The sequence below is a fragment of the Lolium rigidum genome, chromosome 2, assembly GCF_022539505.1.
Source record: "Lolium rigidum isolate FL_2022 chromosome 2, APGP_CSIRO_Lrig_0.1, whole genome shotgun sequence".
NCBI classification, from domain to species: Eukaryota; Viridiplantae; Streptophyta; class Magnoliopsida; order Poales; family Poaceae; genus Lolium; species Lolium rigidum.
The window spans coordinates 107,733,746-107,759,444 of NC_061509.1; the positions used below are offsets into that span (position 1 = coordinate 107,733,746).

The window sequence follows — 25,699 nt, forward strand, 5'->3', positions numbered from 1 at the left end:
AGGCGTATTATTACTTTGTTAGATTAAGAGAATGTTATAGACAATAACTAAAGGTAATTGTACATATGATATGATGTAGGCGACTTATCCAAATTGGTCGGTAAAATAGAATGTTGTTGGATATATATTTGTACACGTGTTATGTTGTAGGAAACTTTGAATCCATGGTAGGTAATTTAGAAGAATCTTCATATGAAAGTGAAAAATTTCCAAATAAACATTTTGCACAAACATATCGACACCTATTGCTCTCCAAATCTTCACATCGTTGGTAAGCTTCGAGGACTCCAACAGCAGCCGTATTAGTACAATATTCGTATTGCAACCGAGAATGAGTTACGTTTTATCCCGCCATGTCCATCGTTATAGCGAACATGATAACTTGAGTGTACTATGTCACTTCAACTCGAAGTCCCAGTGCATCGCATTCCAAAGCGTATGTCCTACACCACACATGGACAAGAGTGCCTACATGTGAAGCAGAACTTGCTGCCCTTTCCTGTTTCATGATACAAAAGAATCCAATATTTATAAGCGATAGTTGGACCAGTCATTACGTATCCAAACTATACATTGACTCCATCATCAACCAACCAACCAACCGCATAGAGTGCATGAGCTTCATTTGCAATAAATAGATGATTCACTTCATGAACCGAACAGTGCTACAACTTTCATAAGATACACATGCGCAGCATTACCATGCCATAGCCCAAGGTGGTTTTCCATGGATGATGCCATTGTGAGCAATAGAGATGAATGCGGTTCATATAAATGGGGCAATTGCTCGAGTGAGAAAGATTACATATAAAAAAACTAGTTTTAATCATCATTCTTGCTCTAGGTTGTTGTTGTTATGTTCTGCATCAGTGCAACAAATTTGCCACGATGAATTAGTCGCCCCAATCATTTTTATTAACCGAAGAATCAAGGTCGAAGAAAAGAAAAAGGACCGAACTGAGAAGCCCGGAAGCAACAGGGGGTAAAACGGGAACCCGCAAGCACACTAACGACCACCTCTCCCTTCCCTTTCCCACACTCGAGTCGTCGTCTCTCTGCTCCGGTCTCCGGAGAAAAGCGAAACAGCACCCAGCAGCCAACCCCACACGCCAATTCGGAATCCTTTCCCCCTTCCGCCTCCCACCTCCGGCGCATCGTCCCCCGCGATCCCGCCGCGCGACTGCCGCCTGCGTCCCCCGATCGTCCACCTTCCTGCCGAGGTAAGTCTCAGCTCGGCTCGCGCCGCCCAATTCAGCTCCTAATCGCTCGGCTTCCGGGGACGGGCCGCAATGGTTTTAATTGATTTCTTGTTGGTTGCCTGCGCGATTAGGCGTTGGATAGTCGGTTTTCGCGTCACGGTTTGGGGCCTTGTTGCGATTAGGAGGTGGAATTTTGGAGGGAGCAAGGGGTCGAGTATATTTGATGGACTTTGGAGATGCTTCTGCGTTTGTACGGGAAAAGCTTAAATCTAGGTCATGGTACAGCTGTTGTAAGTGAAATACTCCGTAGGTAGATTTCACAGCTTAGTGTGGAAAAAAAATCTGTTATTTATAGCAATTTTTTGCGGGGATATTTATAGCAATTTTTGGGTCCTTGCTGTTGCTGTAGAAAGAAGTAACTTCTATCTATATATATTTAGCCTAGAGTTACGTGTGGTGCGTGGATCTGATAGCTCATTTCAAAGCCTCATGTTGCTGTGGTCGCCAGGGCTAGCGGGCGCGCAGAGGAGGACATTTCCTGCGGGAGGAGGATGTGCAACTAATCTGCAGCAGCAGCTCAGACTGTATCATTCTATCTTTTGACATGGCTGAGGGGGCAAGGTTTCATGGTATGATTGGCGGTGGTGGCAGAAAGGAGATGCAAGGAAACCAGTTCGATGGCTTCCACAACATGCCCTACTATCACAAGATCGACGAAGGCTCCCACATGTCGGTGGACAGCACCGACAACTACAACCTGTCCAACTATGCCGGTGGCTCCGTCACCATGATGTCGGTGGGTGGCGACAGCAGCGTGGCCTCGAACGAGTCCCGCACGGTCATACTTAAGCACCCGGGCCTCCGTGATGCCCCGACCGCGAGCTACTCGGTCGGCAGTAGCGTCTTCCGCCCCAACCGTGTGGCCGCGCACACGCTCAACGAGGATGCGTTGGCCAGGGTCTTGATGGACCCGAACCATCCGACCGAGATACTCAGTAAGTACCAGCAGTGGGCCATTGATCTGGGGAGGTTGGACATGGGGGTTCCTTTCGCGCAAGGGGCCTTTGGGAAGCTGTACAGGGGGACATACATTGGCGAGGATGTTGCCATTAAGCTGCTGGAGAAGCCTGACAACGACACAGAGAGAGCGCAATCGTTGGAACAGCAGTTTGTGCAAGAAGTTATGATGTTGTCCACGCTGAGGCACCCGAACATTGTAAGGTTCATAGGGGCTTGCAGGAAGTCAATCGTGTGGTGCATTGTTACTGAGTATGCAAAAGGTGGCTCGGTCCGGCAGTTCCTGGCAAGAAGACAGAACAAGCTGGTACCTTTGAGGCTGGCTGTCAAACAAGCGTTGGATGTAGCTCAGGGAATGGCCTATGTGCATGCCTTGGGATTTATACACAGGGATCTAAAGTCAGATAATCTTCTGATTGCAGCAGACAGGTCCATTAAGATTGCCGACTTTGGAGTTGCTCGTATCGAAGTGAAAACAGAGGGGATGACACCAGAGACAGGAACCTACCGCTGGATGGCACCGTAAGTTCCTTGCCTCTCTGTTTTCTTATTTAGATAAGTTTATCTTAATATATTTTAATCAATGGTGTTTGACATTTAACTTATGTTCACATGCCAAAATCTGTATTTAAAACATTCATTGTAGAACATTCAGCTATTTGTCAATAATCTGTTACCGCATAGTGGCATTTGCTAACTCTGACTATGCAGAGTTCTTATGTTTCACAATACACCTTAATTTTTCATTTGACTAACAGCCTTCTGTTGCATCCCTGAAATGATTTCTATTGTAACATGGTTCCAGTCTCTTGTCTATACAAAGTATGGTCCGACATAATTCAAATCGAGGTATTTCTGAGTTGGAAATTTTTTGGGGCTAAAGAAAAAAGTGTATTTTCGTAATTAGGTATACATATCCTCTGTGGACGCGATTTTCGTAAAAAAGGGCTACAGGAAAAAGACAAATTTTGGCCAAAAATATGTGTTTTTTATTCATATATACAGCCACATTTTTTTTGTTTGTATAGCCCAGAATAGAATTCATTTAAACATATGTGTAGGTATCAGTGGAAAAAAATGATTTTCTGAAATTCAAAAGTACAAATTTCGATTTTTTTTAAATCCAGGCACTCTCGTGCCTGGGTGCTGCAAAGCCTCGTCCATGAGCTAGTGGTTTGTGTTGTTTGTGTGCAGGGAAATGATTCAGCATCGACCTTACGATCATAAAGTTGATGTCTACAGCTTCGGGATCGTCCTGTGGGAGCTTATAACTGGCATGCTTCCTTTCACAAACATGACAGCAGTTCAGGCTGCTTTTGCTGTCGTAAACAAGGGTGCTCGTCCCGTGATCCCACAAGATTGCCTACCTTGCCTGAGCCACATCATGATGCGCTGCTGGGACGCGAACCCTGAGGTCCGCCCACCATTTACTGAGATCGTCAGCATGCTTCAGAACGCGGAGGTGGAGGTCATGAGCCATGTCCGTAAAGGACGCTTCCGCTGCTGTGTCGCTGAACCCATGACCACCGACTGAGATTATAGCAGGGTAGATGATCGCACTGGGGATTAGAGAACAAAAGCAGGGAAGAATCAAGAATGAGGCGATCTCATTGAATTCAGTGGTGCCTAGTAGGCTTTATCAGTGTGCATTCTGTCTTGTGTAAGTTGCACACCTCAAGTAAATGTAATCTCTTCTGAAATATCAATATCGCTGTGTATGCTAACAAGATCTAATGGAGCTTCCATATGTTAATATAATTTTTATTTGCTCTTCTAGTAACCCAAGTTTGTGCTCCTCATCTGCACCTTCAGTATTAATCTTTATTTTGGTCTTGTTCGGTGCCTGTTATTTGGAGATTGTAGTGCCATTGTTTGCATGCCCCAGATTTCATATGATTCCTACTTGGTTGGTCACCTGCCAATTGAATCAGTCACTGTCACTTGGTCCAAATTTATGTTCCAAAGTGTTGATGCTGTTTGAGAAATTTTAACATATGAGCAAGTGGGCTGGCGGTTTCTATTTGGACTCCACACCTTGTTGAGCTGTTCCGACTTCTGACTCAATATCAGCCACATACTGGCCTGATCCAGGGAGATTTATATCAACAACACAGGCAAGATGGTTCTGCATCTCTGTGTACGAGCTGTCTGATTTGTTTGCTCTCAGGAGACAAGATCGTTTTCTTTACCTGAAATTATATGATTAATCTGTTTTGATGTTTGTGTGCGCACGTTTCTAGAGAGAATAGAATAATCGTAATTTAAATTGAGGATAAGTCAAATTGGGCTGTTCTTTTCTCACTTCACAACAAGACAATTGGGTTTTATTTGCACAACAAATATCACATCATCAATTCATCATACACCTCTTCCAGTTATTTGCTGCAATACCAATGGAAATTACAAGCGCAATGGCTGATCAGGGAGAGCAAAAATATTGTATAAGTCAACACGTCATGAGACAAATCATGTCCAGATTTATCAGTAAGACTTTCCAAAAGAACCAACAATTGACAGCAGGGTTGTAGAATAGTATACAGGTAACATTAGCACTCTAGTTGGTTGATAGGAGCAGTTCTTGCATAAGCTCTTGCTGGCGATCCAACTTGGCAATGGCTCATCCGTTTCACGCATCAATTCATCTGGTTTAGACCGAAGAAAGTGGACTCGTAGCCATTGCTGGTGCCATCTAAGGTAAAACGGACAAGCTGAGACGATGGCGCCATAGGCTGGTGCCCTTCAACGAAGGACGCCGACGCAGAGCTCCCTCCATGTGATGGAGGCAGGCCCCTGCTGTTTTGGCTGGCACCGGTGAACTGGACGAGGCAAGATGCTTGCAGTACAGGATCAGGTAATCCACAAGAACTAGCTGACAGAAGAGAGAGAGCACGCTGAAGATCCGGTGCTCCACCTAATTTTGAAGCAGATAAAGATGAATCCGGACCTGCAGAATCGATCAATCAGTCAATCAATGAATTGAAAGGATTCTCTCATCAAAGAATGGCCAGTGAAGAACATCCAAGTATTGATAGCAGAGATATTTGCAAATATGAATGCAAAACGTGTGGCTCATATGCATTTGATATATATACTTCAAGAACTATTGAGCAGTACTGCTGGCAAGCAAACTCGGTACATTTGGTAGTATGTAACTCATTACCCATGTTGAAATAGCAGTATTGCCCACCTTTCCTGGCCAGCTTAAGCTTTTGGTTTAATTGGTTGGAGCATGAAACTCAGCAGTCCATTATTTACTATTATGGACCTTCGAGAATGGAAATGTAAAAATTTGGGAGTTCCTAAGATGACTTCTGCATATTATCTAAGATCTACAGATTTTGTAGCTTCAAATGTGCGATGATTAGAGAATTTTTGTATCAAAATTTGGATGTCCAGGACTAACGTAACTGTGGAACTATACGTATCAGCTATACAAATAATCCAGGTGCAAGTTATTCAAATATAATATGGTAGTTAAAGCCGTCAGCGGAAAATTATGATGTAGCTCATCAGGAGCAGAAAAAAGAACTTAAGTCAAATTAAAGCAGGCAGAACAACTCTACAAAGCACAAATGTTGTCCCATAATATTGCATAAGCCTTTCTTTTTCTCTAAGACTCCATTTCATTTAATCATTCTTTTTCCTGATTCTTAAACCATGCCATCACTAATTTGGATCCAGGACCATTTCTTATGAACCATTCGACCCAAGATTTACAACCACATCTATCAATGATGATATTTTTTCCAGGGGACAAATTTCCAGAGAAGAGTTCCTACATGTAAATCCTGTTTCGAAGCTATAAATGCTGGTGAGAAGCAGGAGTTCAAAGTGAGTTTTGCCTTGTAAGATCCGCATGTCATACCGATGAGTCAAGGCCAACAAGTATCTCCCTAAGTTTGAGTGGGTCGGACCCTTTTGGACCAGAGTTTTGCATCTTTGATTGAAAGGATTTTCTAAGGAATTTTATACAATTGTAATACTCAGGAAATTTTCCTACGCTGGTCCTGGTTTGCAGGATTTGTAATCCATATGAGTTTTTTCCTATGGGTGTACTCCATTTTAAAAGGAATTTCCATTGACTCAAATCACTTGGAATGATTCCTACATTTTCCCTATGTGCATCAAACATCCTTTAGGTACTGTGGGACACAAGATGGCATGGCATTGCACTTTTTTTTTGGAATCTTGCAATTCAAACATCTAACACTTTCTACATAAGCAAATACGCTGAAGCACCCGAGAAAACAGATTGCATGCAGTTTCTTCATTGATGTCAACATTTCAGCAATAGCAAGAAAATGATTGACAAACCATACCTTTCATTGATAATAGCCCATCTATGTCATGACTCAGTGTTGGAACAGCATGAGGTAGATGAGATTTATCCAGATGGACTTGTCCATTGATTGATACTTCTCTTATTTCCTTTACTTGTGGGAGCTTGAAGTCAGACGGGCTGTTCCATGGAGAAATGGCAAACGGCCTTACATGGCTAAGCGGAGCTTTGTCCCAAACAAAACTTATTTGCCGTCTATCATCTGTAATGAGAAATAACAAAAGCATTTAATTTGACAAACGATATAAGAAAGTACAAGACTTACTGAAGATAATTTCTGACTAATCACGGTATAAACGAAAGCTGAAACCCATGCCTAGCTCAAACTCAATTTCATGAATAAGTTCAACTTATAAGCATAAAACAGAAATCTCAGTGCTATGAGACAAGCAAAGATTTTTTGCTGTTGCAAATCTTGCATAATTACCCACTTAATGTATGGATAAATTACCAAATATCAACGATGATGGCAGCCTTGCCGGTGCAAAGGAGAATGCATCTGGCTGTTGCTTCCGGCGCCGAGCATTGTGATCCGACAGTCGCCTCCGGCAGCTCCTCTTCTTCAGGTCAAACTCGGTCAGTGGATGGAACCTTGATCACCAAAACCCAAGCAATCAGCAAAACCACACACTACATAAGCTACTTATATAGTGCTAATCGCCATCCAAAACTATACACAGAAGATAAATCTTCACACAGTAATTGAATCACAGTAGCCACTGCACAACAGAATTTCATTCCAAAACTGCACAGACACAGGACAAGTGCCATGCCAAAACCGGAAACACGCATTGCGCAACCATTCACCCATGTAGTACGGTTCTCCACAGGTAGACAGTACTATAATCATGGGAAGGAACCATCTTCGCTTCCCAAATCGGGAAACAAGCCGTACGAAGACGATGCAACCAGAAGACTAAAGCACCAAGATTGTGAGATACACAAAAGACAGAAGCTTGAACGGATTAATCAGCCGACTAAGCACGCAATTATAGCATAGCGCGATGCATCCTGGTTTAAGGAATCGGGTGAATTTAAAGAATAGGTACGAGCTTGTTGAAGCTCTGCGCTTCGGAAATTCCAGGAATGAGAGGCACACGCAAAGTCGCGCAAAAGCAATCGCAGAAAGGTGCGAGCTTGAGAACCTTTGAATAGAGAGCAACCGGAAGGACGGGAAAAGCGCAGCTCCGGCGAGGAGCCAAACAGAGTGCAAGAACACGACTCCGGCGAACAAACTCGGAACGTCAGGAAACACCCACCGGCTGCACTGCTGGCAGAAGCGGCGCTCCTGGCCGGCGACGACGACGCGGGGAGACTTGGTGTGGGCCTCGCAGACGCGGTGCTTCCGGTGGTACTCCTTGGCGGCGCGGAGCTCGACGCCGCAGCCCTCCACCTGGCACCTTGCGTTTCCTCCACCTCCTCCTCCGCCGCTTCCCTCCTCCCCCACCGTCACCTTGGCCCGCTTCTCCTTCCCGCGCCTCCCTGCTGCCTCGCCCGAAGAGCCCGGAGCGGCGGCGTCGGCCCAGTCCCAGAGGAGGTGAGCCGAGGAGGACGGGGTGGGCTTCGAGGCCGTCAACTCCATGCGGGGCGCGGGTTTGGTTGGTCAGCTTGGGATTTGGGGATCGAAGAGGAGATGAACAGTGTGGACTGTGCAGGAGAAGAAGCGAAGAAGCAGAGATGGGGAAGGGAAGAGACTTCGAATAGAAAAATGAAGTCTTTTTCCAGTGTTGGGTCCCTTTTCTCTCTCATCTTCTTTCCTTTCTTGTTCTTTTCCTCTATTTTTTGATCCATTTTTTATGATAGAGTTCCTATAAGTGGATTGTAGAATTGTTTAGGATGCTCTATCTACTTAATATTAACTGGTTTTTAGAATAATTCTTTGAATGAAACAAATATTACATGCAAAAAAGGATATTGTTTATTTCTAGGTCACTACAAATTTCTATAAGAGGTCGTTTGGTATCCATCGTTTGAGCCTGAAATCCTGGAATTCATTTTAAAATTCCATAGGTGGGCTATTTGGTTGCCACAGAATTGGGCCATTATTTCATTTAGGAAATCCAGCAAAATGATGCCATGTGTAATCACAATTCCGAACTGAAACCTGTCATTCACAATTCCTGTGCCAACCAAACAAATTCAATATTGAATTCTACTGTCATTTACAATTCCTGTGGCAACCAAACAAATGTCCATTTCTGGAATTACAATGTAAATGAAATGAATACATGTATTCATTTCAAAATGCTACAAATGAAATGAAAACCTGGCTTCCAAACGACTTCTAAGTATATCTAAGTGCCAGGGTAACTAGCGGTCACATGCGCATAGTTGTTTTTTGACCGCGAAACTAGAGATGCAAGTGGGCCAAGATTAGGATAACCTCTACCTTCTTTGGTTCTAAAAATGAACTAACGAATTTGGTTGACATCATCATTTTAGTTCAATTTTAAAGGGTACCCTAATGTTGCACGACTTGCTCTATACGAAACGACAATCACACTTCCTCCCATTTCACAAGAGCTTGGTGCGAGAGGCTGATCGTTGGATGAGCCCAAAAGGCAAGAAAAAACCAGTGTAAGAATGCATTTTGTTTGCATTATCATGAACGTCTAGTTGATAGAATTGTCAAAAAAAATGGTTTAAGTACGCAATTGTACGTAGTGACCAACATAAATTATGAGGTTCTTAATTTAATAGCATGATCAACAAATGATATTTTATGTTTGTAGCCATCATGTATGACGGTTGTGCCGACAGGAGTGCACCGAGGAGAAAAAGGAGAAAAACGTTATACAATTACATCCAGAAGAGGATGAGTGATTAATCGTCATCTGGCCGAAGTGGTTCATCACCAGTACCATCAATGTATTGTGAAGAGAACATGTGCTCACGTTTGGAGGAGCATATATACGAGTGTGGACTATTGAATGCCGACATACCAGATGATTTTGAAAGTTCGTCTCTTCTCTTGATCAAAGTCTTCAGTGAACAGTGTAGCGCCTACGTTGCAGAAATTGGTGTTTATTGTTTAGAGCAAGAAATGGATCTTGCATAAGATTTTTTATTATTGAAGGAGGAAGACCCCTGGCCTCATGTAGAAAGATATGTATGTATATTATGCATAAAAACCCTCCATAAAATTGTTTAGAAACTGTGCATGCTTGAAACAAGATGTATAGTCATATGGTATAGGAGTTGTGCTATTTGACCCCCGGGCTGCAGAATAGTTATTCTACATCCACCTTCTATTTTTGCAACCGTAAATAATTTTTATGTCACATAATTTTTTTCTTACTTCAGTAGTGGAATAGAACATAAGAAAAAACAGACATGTCAAAAGTAAATAAAATTACGTGACGTACATAAATACGACATAAAATACATATTTTTGGTATTTTTTGCACTGTAATAACTGATACAATGTGTGGTTATGTCGAGTTTTTTTATTGCGAGTCAACATGAACGTAATTATTTGTATAAAAAACATAATTTTATGAGTGTAAGTGTGTAAGAACATAAAATTAATTTGGGTGCAAAATAAATTTATGCACCCTGGGAGTCAAATAGCATTACAATTTAGTAGGAGTATGATGTTCTTAATGCTTTCAGAGCCAAACTATTTTTACTTTTCAACAAGATTTTTCACTATTATAAAGCGTAAAGAAGAAAAGAACAGTGAAAATTTTAATGCCCGGTGGCCCTTTATTTTCAATGCTATTATTGAGAGTCTGAACTTGAGAGAAATATCTCTCTTGGGAAGGCAATTCACATGGGCTAATAGACAACATAATCCAACTTATGAGAAGTTAGATAGGATCCTGGCTAGCATTGAATGGTAGAAAAAAATCCTCTAGTGTCGGTGAAGGCTCTCACCACTCCTTATTGATTCGGGGGAGCATGCTTTTTTGGGAAACAATTTTTTTTCTTTCGAGTTAGCATGGTTAAAACAAGAAGGTGTTTTTTGGATGGTGGCTAGGGAGTGGAATATGATAACTCGAGGAGATAACCCTATTGAAGTTTGCAAAATAAAATTTGACACATCCGACAATACCTCAGTGGCTGGGCAAACAAATTGAGTGGCTCTTACAGAACTGAGAAAGAACATTTACTTAGTATTATTGACATACTTGATCTTTAGGCCGAAACAACTCCTCTTCACGACAATGAAAGGAAGTCTATGTGTGATGTTCAAGATGAGCTCATCAAGCTGAGGCGGGAGGAGGGGCGCCAAGGGCGAAGGTTAAATATATTCAAGAGGGTGGGGATAATACTGAATACTTTCCTCCGAATTGATAATGGCAAACATAGAAGAAAGTAAAAAAAAATAGCCTGAACAAGACGAAGGGACGATAATAGGCCAAGAAAACCTAAAAAATTTCATATATGTGTCATGTTCATGAGATGGAGGATATCGAGGGTTTGCACCCCCTATTTTGTTCGGCAAGTGGGCACTAGGCGCTACAAACGGTATCAAGCAAAATACGAACACACCGAATTTCCCCCGAGGTTTAGGGCGCAAGATGCGAAACTCCTATGTTGTGTTCCGAGTTAGCATACTTTTTTGGGAAAAAAATTCCTTTTTTTTCTTTCGAGTTACCATGATTAAAACAAGAAGGTTGTCTGATCGTCTTGATGGATGAACAACTTACACAGGGAGCTGAGACTCCCTCTCCTTTCGCCTCCGATACAGCCTGTTTCCCTCCTTCCTCCAAGCCTCTCTTCTCTAAAAAATACCTTCTCTTCTCCAAAGAACAACCTCTATTTTTTTTCCTATCAACACTAGTTCCTGCTTTTATATTATATAAGGGGAAACTACAAAGGGTTGTGCATGCAATGCAAGTGGCAGCCAACGACGCACCGGCAGGTAGGGCAAATCTCTGCCCAAAGCCCATGTGCTCAGGTCAGTGTCTAAGGGACGCCCTCGATCCGTCTTGTTGACATGCACCCTCCACCACCAGTGTAGAGGCTACCGCTCCTCCACTGCATCAAAGCTAGCAGGCGGCGCATGGACGGTACGCCAGGTGATTGACATGCACTCCCGGGATGGGACACGTTGCATCTCCCGGGAACCTATGGTGGGTGGCTGATACGTGCATTTTACATCGTCAATATAGTGACTTATATGATTAGTATTGAATTATATTTGCCATGTTCCATCATTATTTATGCTTTTTTACTTGATTTATGTGATTTTCCTACAAAGTCCCTTCCATTGGTATTTAATTTCTTGGAGGGAGAAAACCTCTTTTTTTTCGTATTTTGTTGTTTCATGACCTTCTGGACGCATAAAAATAAAAGGAAAAAATACTTAATCAGTTTTTCATCAAGAGAAAGACAGTGGGCAAAGAAGCATGAGAGGGGAGCCACGAGGGCCAAACGAGACCAGATGGCGCGCCCTCCTCAGTAGGGCGCGCCACCTAGGCCCATCTTGGCCTCGAGTGTCGTCTCGGTCCCTTATTTTTAGAAATGCATCTGCCTTGCTAGAAAATGTACCCCATATTTTCCCCAAGATTTACAGAGGAGGGAACGGAGGCGAAAGTCCTCTCCTAGTCTAGGAGAGGGCAGATCCTGCACCACCAGAGCCTCCGGTGAGGGGGAAAATCAACGCCATTGTAATCCCCTCTCCTCCTCCTTGGCATAGGGGGAGGCCTCTCCATCAACACCATCATTGTCACCATCTCCATCTCCAAGACACACCTCGATACCCTCATAGTTTTTGATTGATTAAACCCCATATATTGTTTAAGTGTTATTTCCATGTTTGTGATTCGCAACTTGTGTTTATTTGGTGGAGATATTATATCTTTAGATTGTGTTGTAATCCATATGTCTATAATCCATGTCATGTTTGGTACTTTTGACTAGATACCCATGTTCCTGAGGGCATAGGATGAATTGGCCATGATTTCCATATAATATGCAATGAGTATTTGGTCAAGTTTTTAACCTAGTTTGATGTGGTTCTATGATGATTTTATGTGAATGTTTACTGCATATTAATTCACCTATATGGGATCATAGCTAGGGTTGCACTATGATGTAATGATGAGGGTTGGAAGGGACATAATTACAAGAAATCATCTTCCAATACTTCGATTTGCATTAGAGAGGTTTATGTCGGGGGCCAATGAACTAACTGCTATGGTGGGATATTTATGTCTTAATGATTCCTATACTTGCTCATGAAAATAGCTCTAGGGTCCATCATAAGGGGTGTATTTTCTCATATCTACGGCTGCACCTAATGTAGGCTCCGCCCTAACGGAATGAAACTTGACAAGATATTCACCATGTTGTGTAGAAATCTAAATGCTAAGTAAATACATGCCGCCCTTGGGAACGCTTGTCACATATAAATTCACACACACACACACACACATACTTAAGCTTTTCCTCTTGTTGCATAGATAATTGGGCTTTCTCTCCCATTGAGAGCATTTACTTGTTTCTATTTACTTTCAGTACTTTATTTTATTGTAAACTACAAACCCAAAACACCAAAACCACTGCACCCTTTTATTGTTTTACTTGTCAAACTTACTAACCAATACCTTCAGCTCCTCGTGGGTTCGAACCTTTATTATTGAAAAGTACTACAACTGATGTCCTACACTTGGGAGCCATCAAGACACTTTTCTAGCGCTGTTGGCCGAGGAGTGTCGCGCTATTGGTAAGTTCTTTGGTAAGGAAACTTCTATTGTTTTTTCTATTTACTATTTGTTTTATCATGGCTTTCTTAGGCCGTGAGGATATGAAACTAACTCTATATGAATATGTTCATGTTGTCGAGAAAAAGGTTGAAAATCCTCCTAAACCAAAAGTTGCATATCAAATCCATATTGCCAAAAAAGGCTATGAAACTAACTTTTGCAGGGGATGGAAGCTAAACTGCTATGGGGCATTTACATTCCATTGAAGATCTATGTTATCTATTTAAACTTGTTGGTATTCCTTACGATGAAGTGAAAAGGAAGTTGTTATATTTATCTCTTTCTGGTAATGCTCGCATATGGTTTAGATCTCTGGATGATAAATACCGCCTTGATTGGGAATATCTGAGGAAGGCTTTCTATCTCAAGTACTATACTCTTAAAGAATCTTATGATGATCGTGTCATATTTATAACTTTTGGCCTCATGTTGGAGAAAGTATTGCTCAAGCTTGGGGAGATTGAATGAACTCATTTGTAAGAAACAATTTCTATGTGAGATTACGTCAACATCTTACAGACTTTCTGGATAATTCCTCTGAAGGAAGTTTCACTAATTGAACTCAAAAAGAAGCAAAGGACTTATTGGATACCATTTCTAAAAATACCGATGCTTGGGATCTTCATAAAGGTAATGAACCCTACATTGAATATGAATATTCATGTGTAGAGAACTTCTCTACGACTATATTATTTAAAGAGATAAGTAATAGGTTTGGCCTTCATTCTGATGTTTTGGTAGAAGTTACTAAATATTTTTCTAACCATCTGAATGTCCCTAAAAAGGATTTGATGTTTATGTTGAGCCTTATAAATACTCTACAGTTGTTCCTAAAGTAGTGAAACAGGTTAATCAAGTATCATCTGTCAAAATAGAAGAATATGTTGAAACTCCTCCATATCCAAGCAGAGTAAAGGAAAATTCACTAACTACTGTTGCAAACAAGAGTGCTATAAGATGTAGTGAACCATATGAACAAATTGAAGTTCAGCATCAAATTTTGGCCATTAAAAAATTGAATGAAGAAACTCCTTGTGATGATTATCTATGTGAAGATTCCACCAAGGTAATCAAGGTGACACCACCAAAGTTGGTAAACCTATTATACCATTTGCTATTGGAACTTCATGCTATCATGGTCTATGTGATATTGTTGCAAGTATAAGTGTGATACCATACTCTCTATATCTTGAAATCAAGCCCGACATTGTTTCCATACACATGGAAGAGATAGATATAACTATCCAACTTGCTAATAAAGAGTATATTTGTCATCTAGGTATGGTTAGAGATGTTGAAGTATTAGTTGAAAAGATCAAATACCCAACATATTTTATTGTGATTCGTTGCTCCCAAGATTCATTTTATCTTATCATATTTTGTAGACCATTCTTACATACTATGGGTGATGAAGTTTACCAAAAGAGAAGGTATTCATTAAATGTGTTGGTGAAAGCCTAGAATTTAAATTTTCAAAATTTACTGATAAGCATTTAGAAAAAGAATAAAATTCAAAAGATACAGTGGAAACTCTTGCTTTTGTGGCATTTGCTTCATCGGACGCGATAGAAAGATATGTACTTAATCAGGATGAGCCATTTAGTGATGAAGAGAAAGAAGTATTAGAAAAAATACGAAATATTCCACCTGATGATCTAGGAGAATTACCCCCACCAAAAGAAGATCCTAGTTTTGAACTTAAACATTTGCTAAAGATATGAAATATGCATTATTTGATGAGAACAAAATGTATCCTTTTATTATTAGTGCAAACCTTTCAATTGAAGAATAATCAAAGTTACTTGAAATGTTGAGAGCTCATAGGCCAGCCATTGGCTATTCACTAGATGACTTGAATGGTATAAGCCCTGCTTTATGCATGCATAAAATTAACTTGGGAGAAGATGCAAATCCTGTTGTTGATTATCAACGCCATCTTCATCAAAAAATGAAAGAAGTGGTAAGGCAAGAGGTAATCAAAATCACTGAGGCAGGTATTATCTATCTCATAGCTGATAGTAAATGGGTAAGTCATGTTCATTGTGTGCCTAAAAGGGTGGAATCACTATGGTTCCAAATGATGAAAATGAACTTCTGGCCCAGCGTGCTGTTACTAATTATAGAATTTGCATTGATTTTAGAAACATAAACAAAGTTACTCGTAAATACCATTATCATTTGCCATTTATTGATCGGATGCTAGAAAGATTATCTTAACACTCACACTTTTTCTATCTAGATGGTTATTCAAGTTTCTCCCAGATTTTGGTGCACACAGATGATCAGGAAAAGACAACCTTCACATGACCCTTCGGTACTTTTGCTTATAGGAGAATGTCATTCAGATAGTGCAATGCTCCTGCTACTTTTCAAAGATGCATGAATGCTATATTTTCTGACTATATTGAGAAAATAATGGAAGTATTCATGGATGACTTTTCTGTGTATAGTACTGATGCTTGTAAAATGCATACATGAACTTTATCCTTTATCATATTGAATTTCCACATATTTGCAACATATATGATGATAATACCATGTTTTTCATTGATTTATGGGGATTTACCAATGATCCCCTTAACTTAGTTTATAACTCCACAGAACAGGAATTCCCTGTTTCGCGTATTTCTCACTTTCAGAGATCTATACGGAGTCAAATTGATCTGGGATTTTTGGAGTGTCACTTTTTCATCGGGAGAAGCACCCTGGAACCTGGAAGCACACCTGGATGGGCCTGATGCCCAAAAGAGGTCAGGTGGCACGCCCAAACATGTAGGGCGCGCCACCCACCCTCTTTCGGCCATCGATCGTCCAATTGACTTGATTCTTTCGCCCACTGACGTATTTTGACCTAAAAATCACTATATATGGTCCCAGAGAGTTCTCGGGACGAGAGCACCGTAGAAGACAGAAATACGAAAACATAGGTTGCAGCAATGAAAATTGGAGTGGGAAACTCCGTGGGGATCACCTCCGGTGGACTCCACCCCCCTCCGGTGTGGTCATCTTAATCAACATCATCATCTCCATCACCATCTATAGCAGCACAATCTTCATCTACCCCTTTTAATCTATTGGCAAACATGATATATGGTGCAATATATTGTTTTCCCATGATCTATTGTATCTCTATATTGATGTTTCAGTAGTGACATGTTCTTGGCAATTGTTATATAGTTTGTTGTTGGTTACATATAAGTATTTGTTATCTTCTATGATGATCTTTTATGCTTATATATGTGTGCACACATATGTTGGGGAATGCATGAGGTTGTCACCGTTCCATGATGATAGGAGGAGGGACAACTAGAGCTTGACAGAAACCATGTCCCAATTGTAAGATTCATGTTGTATTAATTCATGGTTAATCAACGGGGGATATAACTATGGGGACCTTTAAACTTACAGTGGTGGTTGGACTTTATGTCTTAATAATTCCCTTATTTGTTCTTAATTGGCCTTGGGATCAATCACTAGTGGTGTAATTGCTCATGTTTATGGCTACACCTATTTATGGCTCCTCTCTAGAAGAAACTACAAAAAGACTATCTTTGTGCTTCACTAATTATGACAACCATACAAATGAAATAGCAATTTGCTAGAACACTTACTCTCTTGAGTTAATTCCTTTTACTTCACTTCATCTCATTTTACTTTACTGCACTTTACTTTTTCTTGCATTAGTTTTACTTCTTGCATTTCAATTTCAGATCGAACTTATAGTTTATAGTAGAAACCTGTCCACACATACAAACACACTATAGATCCTAGCTTTGCACAAAAAGTCATATAAGTGGGTTATATGGCGTTAGAGAATAAATAGTTTGCCTTAAGCTCCTCGTGGGTTCGACACTCAAATACTTATTGAATTGTACTACGGTGATCCCCTGTACTTGGGGGTTATCAAGTTACTTTTCTAGCACCGTTGCCAGGGAGCGTAGCGCTAAATTTAAAGGTGTGATCATTTTTATCCTTAATTATTTTATAACCAAATTCATTGATAATATATATGTAGTTGACTTTAAAAAGAGGAGCACGGATACCCAAGAGAACACTAATATTTTTCAGGGAGAAGGTGATGAAAGCATAAGCTTGGGGATGGCCATGCATACCGAAGAGGAAGACAAATAAGAACAAAATTAGGAGGATGACAAAAGCATAAGCTTGGGGATGCCCATGCAACCCCAAGAAGAGAATGAAGAAGAACAAGAGGAGGAAGAATGGAGTAGCTATCCATCTCCAACTCCCAACAATGGTAACACACAAATTCCTATGAACACCCCTTCTTATAATATATATGATGATCCTATATATGATATAAGTTTGTATAATTTATGGAAGGATCATGATGATTTAAAAGAAATAGATGATACCATAACCTCATTAGATGATTTGTCTTTATGTTGTGGTTCTATTCACAACTATGTTATTGAGTCTACTTTTCATGCTTGCAAATATTATGAAAGAGGAAGATATAAGAGCCTTCTTTATGTTTCCATGTTATTTAAAATTCAAGCTAATGATCATTATATGCACTGGCTACCATTAAGTTGCTATTATTGATTCATATATATAATGCCAATGCATAGGAAGAGAGTTAGACTTAAAAGTTAATAGTTTCAAATCTTGTGGTGTGCTCCATATGCTTTCAAATAAAATTTAATTTGAGCATACCTTTATGTCATTATTAAATTGTAAAATAACTTTACTTATTATTACATAGAAATTATTTTATAATTCTTAATAAAAATAAAAATAAACTATGGAAGAGTAAATGAGAAGGATGAGCAATGAAAAAACTATGTCTTATTAATTACCTTGTTTGTTTGTCTTAATAATTCCCTTGTTTGTTCTCAATAGCAATTACTTTATGTCTTAATAATTCCCTTGTTTATTCTTAATTGGCCTTGGTATCAATCACTAGTGGTGTAATTTCTCATGTTTATGGCCACACCTATCTATGGCTCCTCTCTAGAAGAAACTATAAAAATACTATCTTTGTGCTTCACTAATTATGACTACCACACAAATGAAGTAGCAATTTGCTAGAAACACTTACACTCTTGAGTTACTTCCTTTTACTTCACTTCACTTCATCTCATTTTACTTTAGTGCACTTTACTTTTCTTGCATTAGTTTTACTTCTTGCATTTTAATTTTAGCACTTATAGTTTTATAGTAGAAACCTCTCCACACACACAAACACACTAGATCCTAGCTTTGCATAAAAGGCCATATAAGTGGGTTATAGGGCTTTAGAGAATAGATAGTTTGCCTTCATATCCTCCTGGGTTCGACACTCAAATACTTATCGAATTGTACTACGGTGATCCCCTGGACTTGGGGGCTATCAATGAAATACCTATGAACTATTCTCTAACTCTTGAACCATTTGATGTATGGAGATTTGACTTTATGGGACCATTTCCATCATCAAAAACAAAACACACTCATATTTTGGTTGTAGTGGACTATGTTAGAAAGTGGGTGGAAGCAATTCCCACAAAAAGTGCAGGTCATGCTACATCAATGAAGATGCTTAAAGATTCATATTTCCCCATGTTTAGAGTACCTAGATTTTTAATTACTGATGGTGGTTCTCACTTTATGCATGGAGTCTTTAGGAAAAATTTAGCTAAGTATGGTGTAAATCATAGGGTACCATCCCCATATTAGCCTCAAACTAGTGGTCAAGTTGAACTAAGTAATAAGGAAATCAAACACATTTTTGGAAAAGACAGTCAATAGAGCTAGGTCTGATTGGCCAACCAAAATTAATGGTGCTTTGTTGGCTTATAGAATTTCTTTTAAAAATCCTATGTGTATGCCTACTTGCAAAATGGTTTATGGTAAAACATGTCACCTCCCCATAGAATTAGAATATAAAGCTAGATGGGCAGTTAAACAACTCAACTTTGATTTCAAAACTACTTGAGAGAAAAGAATTATAAAACTAAACTTGTTGGATGAATGGAGGAATGAAGCAAAGTGCTGGGATATTTAAAGAGAAAGTGAAGATTTTTCATGAGAGAAAATAAAGAGAGAGGAATTTAAAGTACGAGATCAAGTATTGTTGTTCAACTCTCATTTCAAGTTCTCTATCGGGAAGTTAGCATCGAAGTGGCAAGCTCCATTAGTTGTGCAGGAGGTGTATCGCTCTGGAGCCATCCGTCTTCATGGAGACTACAAACGTAAACCCTATGTTATTAATGGACAACATCTTAAACATTATATTGCATGTCAAAAGTTCGTTGGAATGGTGGAAGAGTTAAATCTCCAGAGTCCCGAGTCCATAATTGCAAAGAAATATCCCCTACCAGATATCAGAAATAGATAAAAGTTAAGTTCATGTGCGTAACGATCTCAAAATATCTTCATCTTTTAGGAAAGTCCATTTTTGGAAAATAAAAGCGTGCAACGAAAGATTTGGACAAAACATAGTCCTGAATGGAGAAAGAGTCCAGGTGGCGCGCCACCATGGCTCTTTCGCCCCTCCGAAGTCCGTTTCGCCTCCATTTCGACTCTAGCGCTTTGTCTTACCCTAAAAACCGTCAATATATACCCCTCTCTTCTGATCTAATCTCGCATCGAGTCTTTTTGAGCGAACATTGTTTTCTGTCCCTATCTTTCTGATCTATCTCCATCAAAAGCCTTCACCATGTCCCCGGGATAATCCTACCAATGCTCCTCCATGCAATAATATGATGATGAGTTTGATGGTCTCAACCCCACATCCATGTGGAGGAGGAGCAAGAAGAGAAAGGACTACTCCGACGGGGAATAATAAGATGATGTGGGTGAACAAGAAGAAGAAGATGATGACGCAGATGAGGTCGAAGAGGAGGGAGAAGAAGATCACAAGGACATCACCGATGATGTACACAAGGGGAAGCTTCATCCTCCTCCTGTACCCCTTGCTGTAGTGAGGGTGGTGCCACCTCCTAAGAAGACAAGGCAAACTGCTCGCGTGAGCACTGGCGGGAAAGCTCCTAGACAGTGTCTTGCTTCTAGAAATCATGTTATTAATCTTTGCCGCAGGGAATGCATGAGATTTCCGGCCAAGGATCTCCCAGGGGAGTGGGATCGTCATCTCCCCAAGAGGAACGAGAGAGGATCAACCCTAGAGTGGAAACCTAGCAAGGAGAAGATTGAAGGGAAGCTTTGGGAAGATCTTGCTAAGTATACTGAGCAATTTCAGCAAGCCTATGACCTCATGATGAGCGTGCTCCAAGATCTTCAGATCCATCATGATCTGAAATTCCAAGAGAAAGAGAAGAATAAATAAGATCTACATCAACACTCAAGCTTGGGGGAGTTTTATCTAGTCTTTTATGCCTTTTAGTTTATCATATTGCAGTTAGTTGTGATCTTTAGGTTGGTTTTTCTTTTATCTAGCAGGTTTCAATTTTGTCATAGCTTGAAAAGCTCTTAGAGAATTATCATTTATCCTTGTTGAGTGGTTTTTGAATAAAGTATGAAGTATGGTGTCATCCATGATTCTTTTGTTTGGAGATTTATGGGTAACACTCATGAAGATGTGTGCCTCATATCTAGAAGTTTTAGTTACATCTTGTCTTGAATTAGATTAACTTGAGTGTGTTGGACAAGCATACAACTTCTTAAACAAACAAAAACTTGCAACAAAGGAAAGATCCATGCAAGTGATGTTTACAAACAAAGAAAAAAAGAATAACTTGAATTTGAGGTAGAGATCGATATGGTTTTGTAGAAAAATAGTTAGGAATAGATGAAGACAATGGGACATGAGATACTCTTGTAGTACTTAGTAATCAACGAGTGAACTGAGGTTCATGAATATTTCAATACATATGCTCTACGAAAAGTGTATGAAAGGCAGGCACCCGGGGATTCAACTAGCCATGAAAAGTGAAAGACAAAGGTTGAGTAGAGCATATTACATGATTGAAATATCAATGAATAAGGTTTATACTGGTTACAAAGAGGCAAGACCGTTAACTGATGCCATTTGAAAGATGGTGAAAGTGTTTGACAAAGTCAAACTTCATGTCTATCTTGTTTCTTAATAAACTCTCTTCTTTTGAGTAGTTGTTCTATGAGAGTTTATCTTCATTGCAAAGGCAAGAGTAAAATCAAAGATAGCAAGGTAAAAAGCCATGCAAAGCAATATCAAAGAGAAAACATAAATTTGAGACTTTTTTGTCCAAAATGCAATGGTTAGTTTTGTTCAAATCAAGTGGTAGTTGCTAAAACTCCTATTTTATGCAGCCCACATTTGTATGATTGTTAGTTCATAGATATTTTAAGACAAGTGAATATTCATAAGTTAATGATGTCATGCTCGTATTCTATAATCAACCATATATAAGCTCATTGATACATGATATGATCTATTCGCTTATTTATTCGAGGACGAGCTAAGGTTTAAGCTTGTGGAGTTGATACGTGCATTTTACATCATCAATATAGTGACTTATATGATTAGTTTTGAATGATATTTTCCATGATCCATCATTATTTATGCATTTTAGTTGATTTATGGGACTTTTCTACAAAGTCCCTTCCATTGGTATTTAATTTATGGGAGGCAAAAAACCTCCTTTCTGAAGGTGACAACAACGGCAGGGTGGAGGAGTTTCATCGTTGCAAGAGGCACTATTTGTGCAGATATCTCATTTTTATAGCTAGGAACTGAATCTAAGTTATGATACATGTATACATGTCTTGTATGAAATGTAAAATTAAATAAAAATAAGTTATGCAATGTTGAGTTATGGCCTACTCTATAGCTAGGTATTGGAAAAACGTAAACGACACTTGCTGAAATCAAACGGCTGGTTGAAATAAAGGTGTGCCACACACGCCTAAAAAACAACGTCATTTGCAATCTTCCAATCGGCTGATGGTCTAGTATAAAATATCGTGTGCGACGGGTGTGTCCTTTCGCACACAATTTATTGAAGAGAACCATTTACGATATTTCACCCTGTCGCACCCCGTGTGCGTTGTTGAGGCTGATAGCCCATCATTGTGTAGTGATGGTTAGGTTTATGTGTGCGACATCATATTTCAGCCGTGTGCAACGGCCCTATATGTACTAGTGTACATCTAAAATTTTGTTCATAATTTTTTTTAAATGTTGTAAAACTGAATTTTTGAATCCTATAAAATAAAGAGAGCATTGGAGCTCGGGAGGCAGAACTCCCTACTTCTACTACGAGCTTGCAAATTTTAATACAAGGAAACGATCATTTTTTGGCCGTGAAAAATAAACAAATTGTGGTGCTCTTGATACGTCTACACTTTTTCCAAAAAAAAGGTAGGTAAATCAGATAAAGTATGTTATCTAAGTGGTGGTAAGCTAGCAATCCAGCTGTTATTAGAGTACTTAATTTTGTTTCTATACAGTTGAGAGGGGCTGGTGACCGGTGACTGGTGAGTGTGAGTGCCAGCTGCGTCTCCTTCTGCATAAAGAATGGAGGCCACAGGTCGTTTTCCTGCCTCACTTTTTCTTTTCTTTTCAGATTATTTTTCCTTGCCCTTTTGATTGATAGAAAAGGAGAGATGGATGGATGATGACGCGTGTGATGCAGTATGGAGGTGTCTGTAACACGGACACTAGTTGTATTCACCAGAGGCATTGCATTATCTTGTAATGCCTGCTTCGTTTTACCTTCAAATTAATGCAAGTCAATGGGATTTTGGCTTAGTTAATGATTTGCAAGAACAAGTACAGTCTTTAACTTCTCAGACGATGGACAGCTATATGATCGAATGTCCTAGCCAGTTGTTTAACATAGACGGTAGACCTACAGCCTGCACTTGACGTCTACCACAGACGTCAGGTTCTCCAGAGGCATCAAATAGGAAGGGAAAAAGACCTCACCTTTTGATTCATATGTAAAACTGAACTTTAGACGCCCCCTATTTTTATACAAGATCCAAGAATTGAAAAATCCCGAGAGGTAAACAACAGCTTAGCACATATCAAAAACTCATCTTATTCTCGGCACTTTACTAACTAAAATAATTGAAGACTTTTTTTAACTAGTAGTGAATAAACGAAGACACCTAAATATAGAACAGGTTATGTCCCTAAGTGCTTCTATGGACATGCATATAGCTAGGCTTTTACGCACCTCTGAAGTATTGGTTTTGCTCACCAATGATATCCAAAGTGAATTGACACTAAATATTCATTAGATAATTTAAGTTCATTTTTTGATGAATGTTCAAATATCTTTTTTGGGGGGACCCCTTCTTACATATCTATTATACATTCTGCTGTTCTTTAAAAGGGTATTTCCAAAATAAGGGGAGAAAAAAAGGATTGCACACAATGACTAATATATAATAAAAGTTAATAAACACTAAATTTTCTTGTACACCATATCATTTTACTAAAAAATAAATCCATTAATATACTTTTTAATGATGGGATCAGGTAAGTGCAAGCTAAAATGCCATGGATCCATCTTTTTTTGGACTTGTAGAGACAAACAGAAAATAGCTCCTAGATCACATAAAGGGCGGCCCTCATATTTATAAACGTGAATCTTAATAATTTGTTCTCATTCATCTTCTAGTTTTCTTATTATTGAAGCATCCACCTCCCTAATTTAATATAACACATATTTGAAGAAATATATCTACCAAGTTATTTTTCATAACTTAATTTTAGGATATTCAGATAAATGTGCCAAAATTTCAATAATTTGGAAGACAAAAAAATCATCGTAGTTAATAGAAGCATCTTCATTCGCATAAGTATTAGCAAGTTTAACCATTTTAAGATCCCAATCTTCGGCTTATCTAATGGAGAGCAATATGTGAGTAAAGGTGAACTTCTGTTTCTTGGATTCACCCAACAAATATTTTCCGGTAGAGCTTAAACATTGGGAGAAACATTAGAATTAATAGCTTTGTTTCTTCATGGTACTTAACTTTTATTCCGATAAGGTCGCAAAATGTACCCTAATCTACCCATAATTCTCATTAATTTATTTGCATTTCCACCATGTCTTCAAGTTGATCTCCCTTTTCTTATTTTGATCATTGATTTCTCCCAAGTGCAAGAGATAGTTATAACACGTCTCAGTGTGAAAGTATAGGGTATTGAACCTCCGAAGCAAGAATGGGTAAAGTAATTTATTCTCTCAAACTAGAATGTGACAATTCTATTTTTTTGATACACTAAACAATTAAGAAACTATAGTGATAGATTTATTGCTTGAAAGTAAAATGCGAAAACAATAAATGTAAAGAAGCTCTTTTCAGGGATGGCCCATTCCTCCAAATTGCAAGAGGACAAGCCGAAGTTTTACTCTTATGTAGAAAGCCAACCTAGGATCATGGGTTCACTTGATTTCTTTCCCTCTCTTTCTCTCCAATAATAACGGTGGTATTATATAAAGCACAATTATGAGCAATGGATCATACACAAGTATCATGTTATATAGTGAAACATTCACATGTGAAACATGTCCTATTGTCAACACACGCCTAAGCATGCATTGTTAATACTTTCCTAAGCAAGTGGGTCCTTCACATGCTTAGATTTAAACGGCTACACTTTTAAGTCACAACATAGAATATTGCCTCAAGTTTCATGGCATATAGTTGAGAACTACAATACCCTTGGTGCACACTCCGAGGTCATGAGCTTCAAGTACTTCGGTCTCTTTTAATCTCTAGATATGCAGCTACCATATGATGAGGTTGCTATTACTATCACTGATGCTATTATTTTCACTTAGCTGCACCTTTCCGCCTCCGGACCATCTAACAGACACCATAATCTCATATTATACTGCAAGCTTCTAACACAGAAGAATCACATAGATTAATTCTAGGGTTTATCCATAATTAGGTTCAACCAGGTACATGAGGATCTACACTCTTAGTGAGTGATCCCAAGGCCACGTCCATGAGGAATTGATACGTCCAAAACGTATCTACTTTCTCGAACACTTTTGCTATTGTTTTACCTCTAATTTGTGTATTTTGGATACAACTAACACGGACTAACGCTGTTTTCAGCAGAACTGTTCTGGTGTCTCGTTTTTGTGCAGAAATCCAACTTTCGGGAAAATCCTCGGAATTTATGCAGAAGGCCCTATTTTCCCAGAATACTGACGGAGCCAGAAGGTCAAGTAAGGTGGAGGCCCGAGGGCCCCACACCATAAGGCGGCGCGGCCTAGGGGGGCCCGCGCGGCCCTATGGTGTGGCCCCCTCGGCCGGCCTCCGACGCCCTCCTTCGGACTACTTATCGGCCTCGACCTAAAAACGCACGGGGAGAAGTCGAAGTCGCCAGAAACCCTCCAGAACGCCGCCACATCGCGAAACTCCATCGCGGGAGCCAGAAGTCTCCGTTCTGGCACTCCGCCGGGACGGGGAATTGGAGGAGATCATCGCCGCCATCACCGCCAATGCCTCTACATCAACCAGCCATG

General features: G+C 39.7%; 2 protein-coding genes across 2 annotated transcripts; one reads left to right on the top strand and one right to left on the bottom strand.

Moving 5' to 3' along the window:
- The first annotated feature begins 1,038 nt into the window (after positions 1-1,038).
- LOC124692205 (serine/threonine-protein kinase STY13-like) lies at positions 1,039-3,920 on the top strand. Its single transcript, XM_047225526.1, has 3 exons — positions 1,039-1,220; positions 1,708-2,738; positions 3,411-3,920. Exons 2-3 carry the CDS (start codon positions 1,804-1,806, stop codon positions 3,748-3,750), a joined length of 1,275 nt encoding a protein of 424 aa, XP_047081482.1. The 5' UTR covers positions 1,039-1,220; positions 1,708-1,803; the 3' UTR covers positions 3,751-3,920.
- A 742-nt stretch (positions 3,921-4,662) lies between these two features.
- LOC124687067 (squamosa promoter-binding-like protein 4) lies at positions 4,663-8,235 on the bottom strand. The gene is made up of 4 exons (XM_047220919.1): positions 7,815-8,235; positions 7,007-7,146; positions 6,536-6,757; positions 4,663-5,160 (listed from the first exon to the last, which is right to left on the bottom strand). The coding sequence occupies exons 1-4, from the start codon at positions 8,135-8,137 to the stop codon at positions 4,850-4,852; spliced, it is 996 nt and encodes a 331-aa protein (XP_047076875.1). The 5' UTR covers positions 8,138-8,235; the 3' UTR covers positions 4,663-4,849.
- Positions 8,236-25,699: the final 17,464 nt, after the last annotated feature.